Here is a 13,387-nt window from a genome sequence, read left to right on the forward strand (position 1 = left end):
TTCCATACATGGCTACGCTCCATACAAATAATTTCAGAAACGACTTCCTGACACTTAAATCTATACTCGACGTTAACAAATTCCCCTTCTTCAGAAACGCTTTCCTTGCCATTGCCAGTCTACATTTTATATCCTCTCTACTTCGACCGTCATCAGTTATTTTGGTCCCCAAATAGCAAAACTCCTTTACTACTTTAAATGTCTCTTTCCTAATCTAATTCCCTCAGCATCACCGGACTTAATTCGACTACATTCCATTATCCTCCTTTTGCTTTTGTTGATGTTCATCTTATATCCTCTTTTCAAGACACTATCCATTCCGTTCCACTGCTCTTCCAAGTCCTTTGCTGTCTCTGACAGTATTACAATGTCATCGGCGAACCTCAAAGTTTTTATTTCTTCTCCATGGACTTTAATACCTACGCCAAATTTTTCTTTTGTTTCCTTTTTTACTTGCTCAATATACAGATTGAATAACATCAGGGACAGGCTACAACCCTGTCTCACTTCCTTCCCAACCACTGCATCCCTTTCATGCCCCCCGATTCTTATAACTGCCATCCGGTTTCTGTACAAATTGTAAGTAGCCCTTCGTTCCCTGTATTTTACCCCTGCCACGTTCAGAATTTGAAAGAGAACATTAGAGACTCAAAATAGACTCATGCACACCCGGCTATCAACACCATTTCGCAACTAGAGCCAGCTGCCAACACGCTAGTCGGTACCGACGTCTGGCGTTGCGCAGGTCCTGGACTGACTGCACCAGTGTGAAGCAACAGCTGCGTACTCACCGGCGTTCTGCGTACGGCGGCTATCTTTGGCTCCGGGCGGCACGTACAACCTGTTTATCCAGCGAGCTATTAATATGCCGGCTCCGGCGCAATTCAACCACATCGCCGGCTTCTCGTGTGACTCGATACGACGTCTTGACTCTCTGACAACATTCATCATCATCATCATCATCATCATCATCATCACCATCAGTTGTCTGCTATATTAGCAGGTCCTTTGCCTCTCCCTTTTCTGCGGTCCATTGGTTCCTTCTTAAGGCTGTTGTATGTTGTACCGTCCATCATGTCATCCTTCCTTCCTCGCTTCCATTTCCCTTCTACATAACCTTCTAAAACTGTTTTTATCAGTCCGTCATTCTTTCTTAATATATGCCCAATCCAATTTCTTTTTCTTCTCTTTATTACATCTAGTAACCGTCTATTCTCTCCCACTCTTCTCAGTACCTCTTATTTTTTACTCTGTCCATCAAACATATTCTTTCCATCCTCCACCATGTCCAGATTTCAAAAGCCTGCAGTCTTTGTCTTTCTTCCTCATAATCCACGTTTCAGCGCCATATAGAAGAACACTCTATAGAAGACATTTTATGAGTCTCATCCTAGACCGCTGCAGAAAATTCTCCTTTTCTTATAGAACGTCTCTTTTGCCATTGCTATCCTTGTTTTAATTTCTGTGGTGCATTTCCAGTCGGCATCTATCCTGCTTCCAAGATACTTAAAATTTTGTTCTAGTATTTCTCTATTCAGCATAATTTTTATTTCCTTATTTCCTCCTAGTGGCTCTGAGCACTATGGATCTTAACTTCTAAGGTCATCCGTCCCCTAGAACTTAGAACTACTTAAACCTAACTAACCGAAGGACATCACACAATACCCAGTAATCACGAGGCAGAGAAAATCCCTGCCCCGCCGAGAATCGGACCCGGGAACCCAGGCGCGGGAAGCGGGAAGAGAAGCGAGAGCGCTACCGCACGGCCACGAGCTGCGGACTCCTCCTAGTGCAAATACTTTTGTTTTATTTGTGTTTATTTTCATTCCGTATTTTTTTCTGTTAGTTCCAATGGCGTTCACCAAATCCTGTAATTCTTTTTCCCCAGTGGCTATCAGGACCATGTCATCAGCAAACCTCAAACACCCTACTCTTCTTCCTCCAATTTCTACGTCTTTGTCATCTAATGAGCATTGGTCAATCATATTTTCCAAGTAGAGGTTGAAAAGAGTAGGTGATAAACAGCATCCTTCTCTTACTCCTTTTCCTAGTCTGATCCAGTTTGTACTTTCTCCTCTCACTTTAATTGAAACTTTTTGATTAAGATATAATGAGTTTACACGTCTTCTGGTTTTCCAGTCCACTCTTTTTCCCTCATTATAGTCGCCAGCTTGTCCCAAACCACATTGTCAAATGCCTTTTCTAGATCGATGAAGCACATATATAGGTCTCTTCCTTTTTGAATAAACCTTTCCCCCAAGGTTCGTAGGAGTCTATTGCATCTCTGGTGCCTATATTCCGTCTAAAGCCAAACTGTTCCTCGCCAAGATTCTCCTCCATTAGTTTTTCAAGTCTTCTATTAATTATTCTTAACATCACTTTGGATGCATGTGAAATGAGGTTGATTGTCATGTGTTCACTGCATTTCTTGGTTCCTTGTTTTTTCGGTAATGGAATCATTACTGTTGTCAGAAAGTCCTAAGCCCATTCAACACTGCCATATATTTTATTACATAATGTCAATATTTCTCTTATTCCATCTTGGTTCAAGCATTTTCATATTTCTCCCGGTGTCGTATCTGTACCTACCGCTTTGCCATTTTTCATGAAAACATTACAACTGGCTATTTTCCTGTGTTAAAAATATAGTCCGGACTGTTGTTCTGAATGATTATAACGTTCAAACAACATTTTCGCTCATGATTCTGGCAAAATATCTCTTATTGTCATGTAAGAGTGGCTCTCAATAAGTAATACAACATCTTTTTGCCTTGGCCTGTTTCGGTTGAAAAAATCCGGAATATGCTGTGGGACATTGTGGAACATTCCCGCGTCAGCCCCTATAGTTACCGGTAGGTTGCCGGGGCTGTGCGTAGCCTCCAACTTGTGGCATCCGTTACACAGGTGCCTTCCGAGCACAGAGATGTCACTGAGTTTCTTCTGAGGGACAAACAGGGCACTGTAGGCGCTCGCAGAACGTCTACGGAGACGACAGAGCATATGCTCTGTGACGGAGACCTGGCGGTGAACAAAAGCGCGGTGAGTTGTTGGGCGACGCGTCTGTCATCATCGAACAAGGTCGCGCAATCCTGCCCGATCTTCGGCGTGCCGCACTCTGCTGCGACTTCTGGAATGCAGGAACGTGCGGCCACTCTCTTTCGAGGAGATCGACGGATCACAACCACTGCACAACTGGACGTCTCTGGAGCCAAGTACGTTCAATCGGGAGGCCGTAAAAAATCTTCCTCGTCCACTCTACAGCCTGGACCACCCACCAGTTTGGTAATTGGAATACCGAATAAAACCAACATGCTTTCAGACCAAAATGTTGTAACATAACTGGTCCGTTACTACGCCATCTTCAAACTGTTTGAAAGTGCTGTGTTTTCTTGACTGTGCTGAGAAGACAGAGGCATTTTGTAATTGTTGGAGCCAAATGACACTACTGGCCATTAAAATTGCTATACTAAGGAGAAATGCAGATGATAAACGAGTATTCATTGGACAAATATATTATACTAGAACTGACATGTGGTTACATTTTCACGCAGTTTGGGTGCATAGATCCTGAGAAATCAATACCCAGAGCAACTACCTCAGGCGGTAACAACGGCCTTGATCCTGTGCATTAAGTCAAACAGAGCTTGGATGGCGTCTACAGGTACAGCTGCCCATGCAGCTTCAACACGATACCACACTTCATCAAGAGTAGTGACTGACGTATTGTGACGAGCCAGTTGCTCGGCCACCATTGACCAGACGTTTTAAATTGGTGAGACATCTGGAGTATGTGCTGGCCAGGGCAGCAGTCGAACATTTTCTGTGTCTAGAAAGGCCCTTACAGGACCTGCAAAATGCGGTCGTGCATTATCCTGCTGAAACGTAGGTTTTCGCGGAGATCGAATGAAGGGTAGAGTCACGGGTCGTAACGCATCTGAAATGTAACGTCCACTGTTCAAAGTGCCGTCAGTACGAACAAGAGGTGACGAAGACGTGTAACCATTGGCACCTCATACCATCACGCCGGGTGATACGTCAGTATGGCGATGACGAATATACGCTTCCAATGTGCATTCACCGTTGCCAAACACGGATGCGACCATCATGATGCTGTAAACAGAATTTGGTTTCATCCCAAGAAAAGACGTTTCGGCATGCGTGCACCCAGGTTCGACGTTGAGTACACCATCGCAGGCGCTCCTGTCTGTGATGCAGCGACAATGATAACCGCAGCCACGGTCTCCGAGCTGATAGTCCATTCTGCTGCAAACGTCGTCGAACTGTTCGTGCAGATGGTTGTTGTCTTGCAAACGTCCCAATCTGTTAACTCAAGGATCGAGACGTAGATGCACGATCCGTTACAACCATGCGGATGATATGCCTGTCACCTCGACTGCAAGAGATACGAGGCCGTTGGGATCCAGCACGGCGTTCCGTATACCCTCCTGAACCCACAGATTCCATATTCTGCTAACAGTCAATGGACTTCGATCAACGCGAGCAGCAATGTCGCGATACGATAAACCGCAGTAGCAATACGCTACAATCGGACATTTATCAAAGTCGGAAATTGCTGTTTGTGTATTTTCCTATTCATCTGGATTAATTTACATTTATCTATATTTAGAGTTAGCTGCCATTCTTTACACCAATCACAAATCCTGTCCAAGTCATCTTGTATGCTCCTACAGTCACTCAACGACGACACCTTCCCGGACATCACAGCATCATCAGCAAACAGCCGCACATTGCTATCCACCCTATCCAAAAGATCATTTATGTAGATAGAAAACAACAGCGTAACTTCTGAGGTCAGCAGTCCCCTAGAACTACATAAACCTAACTAGCCTATGGACATCACACACATCCATGCCCGAGTCAGGATTCGAACCAGCTCCGTAGCGGTCGCGCGGTTCCAGACTGAAGCGCCTAGAACAGCTCGGCCACACCGGCTGGCTGTTCTTTACAGAAATAAAAATTTGACCCACAGCAGATGATAACGTAGGTGTCGAAACACGTCTGGGTATATATAACTATGTTTGCATAAGGCTGAATTCAAAACAGCCCAATTTTTAAACCGCGAACACGGAAGAACATCAAAAGGAGCTTAAAATCTTAATAAAATGAAAAGTTATCATCTCTAGTGGTTTCGGCAAATTAATTTACTAGCTTCAGAAGCCTGTAAAATTATAAATCTGATTCACATAAATGTGTAGTCAAGGTCAAAACACTTAAAATGTGCCTAATTTTATAGGCTCCTGAAGATGACTAATTTGTCGAAACCGATAAAGATAATAAATTTTATTTGCAACTGGACTGAAATTCATCCTGAAAAAATACATTTTTATGACAAGTACGAATATATTTTTTCCGTAATCTGTTTTTGATTAAATATAGCCTTTACGGCGCCCCGAGGTACACTGAAGTTACCACTGAAAACACCTTAAAAATTCGTCTAATAATTTCAGAGATTAGCTTGTTCAAATGGCTCTGAGCACTATGGGACTTAACTTCTGAGGTCATTAGTCCCCTAGAACTTAGAACTACTTAAACGTAACTAACCGAAGGACATCACATACATCCATGCCCGAGGCAGGATTCGAACCTGAGACCGTAGCGGTCGCGCTGTTCCAGACTGTAGCGCCTAGAACCGCTCGGTCACCCCGGACGGCTCAGACAGACAGACAAGGGAATTTTACTAAAACTTTAAATTACGACGTCTTTTTTTCCTGTTATCTGATTTTAATGGGCTAAATCATGTACGGTGCCCCAAGCAATGCTAAAGTTAACTGCGAAAATCCCATGAAAAGTCATCTAGTAGTTTTGGAGATTAGCGTAATCAAAGACAGATAGACACGACCGTTTTGCAGATTTATTATGGTGGCCTTTGCTGTGCACGTGTCCCCCGCAAGCCGTCGGACGGAAAGAGGATTGCAGTACTCACTCACCAGTCTCATGGCCGGCTCGCCCTGTTTCCGCTGGGCTGGTGACAAACTGTCCACAGCCCCTGGCCGGACACCCCGTTATATAGACGCGATCGCTTTCTCCCGATGTGGGGCGGTCCCCGGTCATTGCCAGCCTTGGTGGAGCCGCGGTAAACACACAGGACTTCGAGTCCCTCCGGTCTGAAGACGCCTGCAGCTGGTGTTACAAGCTGTTAGCACCGCCTCTCTGCAGCGCTAGGCGAGCGCGTGCGGTAATCACTTCGACCCCGACCTGCCTCAAGCGAGGCCCACCTAGCCTAGCCGCACATTTCTGCATCTGCGACTACTAAATCACTCCGCTAGTCGCTACCAGTAACGCCCCGAATCCTTAAAAAAATCGAACCTCCTCGTACAAAGCAGCTCCATGTAACACCACAACAACATAAACCAGTGTACAAACTACACTAGTGACCATTAAAATTGCTACACCACGAAGATGACGTGCTACAGACGCGAAATTTAACCGACAGCATGAAGGTGCAGTGATATAGAAACGATTAGCTTTTCAGAGCATTCACACAAGGTTGGCGCCGGTGGCGACACCTACATCGTGCTGACATGAGGAAAGTTTCCAACCGATTTCTCATACACAAACAGCAATTGACCGGCGTTGCCTGGTGAAATGTTGTTGTGACGCCTCGTCTAAGGAGGAGAAATGCGTACCATCACGTTTCCGACTTTGATAAAGGTCCGATTGTAGCCTATCACGATTGCGGCTTATCGTATCGTGACACTGCTGCCGCGTTGGTCGAGATCCAATGACTGTTAGCAGAATATGGAATCGGTGGGTTCAGGAGGTTAATACGAAACGCCGTGCTGGATCCCAACGGCCTCGTATCACTAGCAGTCGAGATGACAGGCATCTTATCCGCATGGTTGTAACGGATCGTGCAGCCACGTCTCGATGCCTGAGTCAACAGATGAAGACGTTTGCAAGACAACAACCATCTGTACGGACAGTTCGACGACATTTGCAGCAGCATGGACTATCAGCTCGGTGACCGTGGCTGCGGTTATCATTGTCGCTGCATCACAGACAGGAGCACCTGCGATGGTGTACTCAACGACGAACCTGGGTGCACGAATGGAAAAACGTCATACAGAAAACTTTCGACTGCTGCTCTGGCCAGCACATTCTTCACATCTCTCACCAACTGAAAACGTCTGGTTAATGGTGATCCAGCACCTGGCTCGTCACAATACGCCAGTCACTACTCTTGATGAACTGTGGTATCGTGTTGAATTTGCGTGGGCAGCTGTACCTGTACACACCATTTAAGCTCTGTTTGACGTAATGCCCAGGCGTATCAAGGCCGTTATTACGGCCAGAGGTGGTTGTTCTGGGTACTGATTTCTCAGGATCTATGCACCCAAATTGCGTGAAAATGCAATCACATGTCAGCTCTAGTATGATATATTTGTCCAATGAATACCCGTTTATCATCTGCATTTCTTCTTGGTGTAGCAATTTTAATTGCCAGCAGTGTAATAATCCTATTGCTTCGAGAGTGAATGTAAGATTTACTTGAACGCTTTCCGTGTTAGAGTGTTCGGAGGCAATTAATGCTTTTCGCAATAAACAACGAAACAAGTTAATCCACTGGAACTGGAAATATTATTCTCCGAATTGGAAATTATTAAACTGATAGTAGTAAACGTATTAAGTTCAAGGAATGAGGCTGGTTTTTTCTGCCTTACGTTCTCGTGTTCTTTGAGGTACTACTCGGTCCAAATCCCTTCATACTAGTCTCCTGAAACTGTCCAAGCTCAAATCTTCATATGTACATATTTTAATCTTACAAACTGAATCCACAGAGTTTGCGTCATTACGGCCGGGAAGAACATCGCTCATAGCACAATTCACAACAAATTTGATGGACACGTAATATTTAACAACGATGGTATTGTATTTTTAATTTAATGAAATTCGCCACAAACAGGGCTCCGAAGTCTGTGTGGCCTTATCATGAACCAGCAAATCGTCCGAACCATGAACTACGTTTGATTTCATAAAAAAAAACACTATCCGAAAAGGCCTCCAGTGACTAATAGTGCCGACTGGCCGCCAAGTCAGCCTCACCCCTTAGGCGTCTCCAGACGCGGTTACGGGAGGGGCGAACACCGCTCTCCCGGCCGTTTGTCAGTCTTCGTGACCGGACCCGCTACTTCTCAATCAAGTAGCTCCTCAGTTTGCCTCACAAGGGCTGAGTGCCACCCCGCTTGCCAACAGCACTCGGCAGACCCGGACGGTCACCCATCCAAGTGTTAGCCAAGTCCGACAGCGCTTAACCCCGGGAACCGGAGTTACCACCGCGACAGTGCCGTTGTTTGATTTCATATACAATTAGATAATCTGGCAAGTTCCCTTTGCAGTAACATCTCACCTGCGTGTCCACTGTCGGAGAAATGCAACAGTGAAAGCCTTTAATCACGCATAAATATTCTTAATCGAATCCAGCAAGAGAATTTTTAACATACGCCTGATGTCTATCGACTCTAACAACAGAAGCCCCTTCCTTTCCTTTTTCCCGAAACTCACGGAATGAAGCGTTGATGCACATCACACATAAATGAGCACAATAGGCTCTCAAACACCGGATACATTTCGTGATCAACACCATCTCTGGCGCACAGTGTATACAAGTCCGATACCTATATGTTCCCAATTCCCCAAACAATCGAACTCGCATGTACAAAACAGCCTCAAACTTCTGATTACGTCACAAATGAGTTATTGTGTAAAGTATACGACGTTAAGCGTGTAAATCAGAAAAAAATTTGGTTCCTTACAGAGCACGCTGATACAATAGTCCCGTATTTTGCAATCGTACACAACCACTCGCTCGACGAGAGGTCCGTACCTAGTGAAGGTAAATTGTACAGGTCGCACTAACACTAAAAAAGGATGTGGGAGAATCCGCTGACTTACAGACCCATATGATTGACGCTGATTTTGGAACAAGTACTGTGTTCACACATAATGAGTTACCTCGAAGAAAACGATCTATTGAGAAATTATTTTATTCTCACAAAGCAACGAATTATATCGACAGGGGATCTCAAACTGATTCCATAGTTCTAGGTTACCGGAAGGCTATTGACATCTTTTTCCACAGGCGACTTCTAATCAAATTACATGCCAACGGAGTACCGTCTCAGTTGCGTGACTGCATTTGTGACTTCTTATCAGAAAGGCAACAGTTCGTAGCAACTGACGGAAAGTCATCGAGTAAAACAGATGTATTATCTGGCGTTCCGCAAGGAAGTATTATGCAACCTCTGCTGTTCGTAGTCTACTGGGTGAGTCACTAACTATTGCCACCTAGAATAACTCCTAAAGTATGATAGTAGCTGAAAAGTTTGTGGGACAACGGGGGCCATAACACGCCGCTTGTTTTTTCTTACTAAGTGGGGTCGCGTCAGAGATATGAAGGTCAACTCTGTTTTTTTTTAATGGCATGCTGTAGTTTAGTACTTATTTTCTGATAGTGGCTATCGAGACGAATCCAATGATCTGTAACAGTGTCTTCGAGGGTCAACGAATGTCAAAAATTTGGCATCAACGTCCATTTACAGAGGTGTTTGAAGGTCATTAGTCCCCTAGAACTTAGAACTAGTTAAACCTAACTAACCTAAGGACTTCACACACACCCATGCCCGAGGCAGGATTCGAACCTGCGACCGTAGTGGTCTCGCGGCTCCAGACTGCAGCGCCTAGAGCCGCACGGCCACTTCGGCCGGCTGTCCGCCCCCAATTTCCCTTTTTGCGTTATCCGTTGCGTGTTATAATAATATCTGTTGCTACGTAATGGTACCAGGGAACAACTGCAGTCGAGTGTAGTTTCAATTAATATAGATATGGGCCAAATTTCGTTCCACTTATGGGTATAATAAATAGTCGGAGAAGGTTCCGTCACTAACAGGGATACAGGCCTACGATTCTTTACGATAGCAGGCCCAAGAAAATATTAAATTTAAACAGAGCAGAAACAACCGCCCTCGTAGCCTGTCATGATAATCAAAGAATAGAGATAGACAAATGAATAGAGAAGTACTGCGGGGTTACAATACAAGACTGTCACGTCTGGTTGAGATAGTAATTCGAACAGCAGGCGTTATATTTATAACAAGTTGAGACTGATGGCTGTGCCCTATCTTTCACGTCTCCGTGGCGTTACCTTTCGACAAGATATCGCAAGACCTCCTGTCGCCCGTGCTATCCTGATCTGCTTCTGTACACGGCGGAATCGACATTCACCCCGGCCAGCTCGTCCTCCAATTCTCGTACACATTGACAACATCTGCTCATGGGCTGCGCCACTAGTCACGAGGCATACGAGTTGAAGCAGCACAGAATGACGTAGCCTGATTTGTCATCCAGGCTCAGTTCCATTCGATGCCCAGTTGAGTCAGAGAGGTTGTCCAAACTTGGGACGTTGCATACCCACAGATCACCTACAAGTTTCAACATCCATTACTGGAAGCTTGACATTGTCGGGAAGAAGACGGCGGTCTTTATGTAATTTATTAAATAAAAATAATACCTGCCGTACAACTGCAAAACACAGACATCCGATGCGAGTTTTAGTAATGCAACTGGCAATTTTGCTTCTTTAGTAACGTCATCTTGCGAGATTATGACTTAACGACCCGGATCGCTCATGATGAAGCTTTTAACTGCGTACTGTAATACTCTTGTTGCTCCACAATACGAATAAATTTCACTGGGCGACTACAGCTAACGATGATGTTTTTCAATGCACGTTCACCGCTTTTTTTTTTAACAATGTGAACGATCTGAAGATGGTTGTAGAAAACAACCGAAACTTGGTCAAATGGCTCAAATAGCTCTAAAAACATTGGGACTTAACATCTGAGGTCATCAGTCCCCTAGACTAAGAACTACGTAAATCTAACTAACCTAAGGACATCACAAACATCGATGCCCGTGGCAGGATTCGAACCTGCGACCGTAGCAGCAGAGCGGTTCCGGGCTAAAGCGCCTAGAACCGCTCGGCCACAACGGCCGGCCCGAAACTTATCATCGTGCTGTAATTGTGTAGTGAATATTCCAGTCAAGGCATAAAACGATTTTAGAATTAATTTTTTTTAAATAAATTAATCAGCTTTCTTCCTACTGTTCTGCATAGGCACAATAAGTAAAATTCATTGTCTTCTATCCCTCCTGAGGTTGCAGTGTTATGGGGCAACAATGTCAGCAACGGGTCTGCATTTAATGTACACCGACATCTTAGACTCTGCAACCCACCGTGTGGTGTATGGCGCATGGTACGTTGTACCACTGTTATTTATTTGCTTTCCTGTTCAGCTCGCAAGGGGAGTGAGGGAAAAAACACTGTCTATAATCGTCCCAACGAGCACCATTTTCTCTTACCTTATCTTCGCGATCGTTACGAGAAATACACGTTGGAAGCCGTGGAATCGTTCTGCAGTCAGATGCAACTGCCTGCCCTCTAAATTTCCACAACAGTGTTTCGCAAAATGAACGTCGTATTCACATCAGGGATTCCCATTTCAATTCACGGAACATTTCCGGTAATCTATCCATCTGTCCGAAATAGTAGAGAAATACACAAGCACAGGTCGCACACGTGTTCTGTAGAGGTCTTCCTTTACCAATGAACCACATTTTCCTAAGATTCCCCCAATATACCAAAACCGACCATTAGCCTTCCCTAATACCATTCTCACATGCTCGATTCATTTAATACCGCTTTGCAAAGTTACACCTAGATAATTAACCGACATGACTTTAGCAAACAGCGCACCGCTAATGCGCGTTTGTTTTTCCTACTCACCTACATTAACTTCTCTTTCTCTTCACCATCGTGTAATGCACTGAGTCTATTGACGTTCCATACGGGGGGTAGTTGTAGAAAATTCTCGGCTTCATATTCGATGCCGGCCGTTGTGGCCTAGCGGTTCTAGGCGCTTCAGTCCGGAACCGCGCAGCTGCTACGGTCGCATTTTTGAATCCTGCCTCTGGCATGGATGTGTGTGGTGTCCTTAGGTTAGCTAGGTTTAAGTAGTTCTAGGTTCTAGGGGACTGATGACCTCAGATGTTAAGTCCCATAGTACATAGAGCCATATGAACCATTTTCAAGATATTCGATAACTTGACGTCGAAGTTTCCAGTTTGGTATCCCTGTATTAAAAAAGTAATCTCGATGTTCAGACCGCATCACATCCGAGTTAAAACTCGAGCTTTCGAAGCTTACCAGCCTAAACTAACAGATAGCCGCAAGTTGTTTCTGCGTAACAGCCATATTTGAAGACATTGGTACTCAGCTCATTACATTTAATATTTACAAACTATCACACAAGTTCCGAGTCTATGTTTCTATAGCCGTGTAATATTACATTTCGATTTTTCTGTTGTACGAAAAGGGCATTCTAAATATCTCTATTAACATTTATTATTCTTTGCTTCGCTTCATACATGCAATATCAAATATTTTGTAAGAAGTACTGTAAAAAGCTGCGTGAATAGGTTAACCACACTCAAGGTAAACACTGCTGAATCCTCAAAGATGGAGAAAACATGGCGGAAGTTTCAGCCTGTTACTATATACACTCCTGGAAATGGAAAAAAGAACACATTGACACCGGTGTGTCAGACCCACCATACTTGCTACGGACACTGCGAGAGGGCTGTACAAGCAATGATCACACGCACGGCACAGCGGACACACCAGGAACCGCGGTGTTGGCCGTCGAATGGCGCTAGCTGCGCAGCATTTGTGCACCGCCGCCGTCAGTGTCAGCCAGTTTGCCGTGGCATACGGAGCTCCATCGCAGTCTTTAACACTGGTAGCATGCCGCGACAACGTGGACGTGAACCGTATGTGCAGTTGACGGACTTTGAGCGAGGGCATATAGTGGGCATGCGGGAGGCCGGGTGGACGTACCGCCGAATTGCTCAACACGTGGGGCGTGAGGTCTCCACAGTACATCGATGTTGTCGCCAGTGGTCGGCGGGAGGTGCACGTGCCCGTCGACCTGGGACCGGACCGCAGCGACGCACGGATGCACGCCAAGACCGTAGGATCCTACGCAGTGCCGTAGGGGACCGCACCGACACTTCCCAGCAAATTAGGGACACTGTTGCTCCTGGGGTATCGGCGAGGACCATTCACAACCGTCTCCATGAAGCTGGGCTACGGTCCCACACACCGTTAGGCCGTCTTCCGCTCACGCCCTAACATCGTGCAGCCCGCCTCCAGTGGTGTCGCGACAGGCGTGAATGGAGGGACGAATGGAGATGTGTCGTCTTCAGCGATGAGAGTCGCTTCTGCCTTGGTGCCAATGATGGTCGTATGCGTGTTTGGCGCCGTGCAGGTGATCGCCACAATCAGGACTGCATACGACCGAGGCACACAGGG

The 13,387-nt window shown here is 45.4% G+C and overlaps 2 protein-coding genes across 2 annotated transcripts in view; one reads left to right on the forward strand and one right to left on the reverse strand.

Annotated features, from left to right (window-relative positions):
• Positions 1 to 6,036, reverse strand: part of LOC126293656 (uncharacterized) — a 54,416-nt gene extending 48,380 nt beyond the window's left edge. The window contains exon 1 of the mRNA XM_049986941.1: positions 5,949 to 6,036. Coding sequence (XP_049842898.1) covers positions 5,949 to 5,957 — 9 coding nt within the window. The 5' untranslated portion in view covers positions 5,958 to 6,036. The remainder of the gene's footprint in view (positions 1 to 5,948) is intronic.
• Positions 1 to 13,387, forward strand: part of LOC126293234 (homeobox protein rough-like) — a 360,457-nt gene that overhangs the window by 262,592 nt on the left and 84,478 nt on the right. The gene's annotated exons all lie outside the window — the stretch shown is intronic.

The sequence above is a fragment of the Schistocerca gregaria genome, chromosome 10 (genome assembly GCF_023897955.1).
Source record: "Schistocerca gregaria isolate iqSchGreg1 chromosome 10, iqSchGreg1.2, whole genome shotgun sequence".
NCBI lineage: Eukaryota > Metazoa > Arthropoda > Insecta > Orthoptera > Acrididae > Schistocerca > Schistocerca gregaria.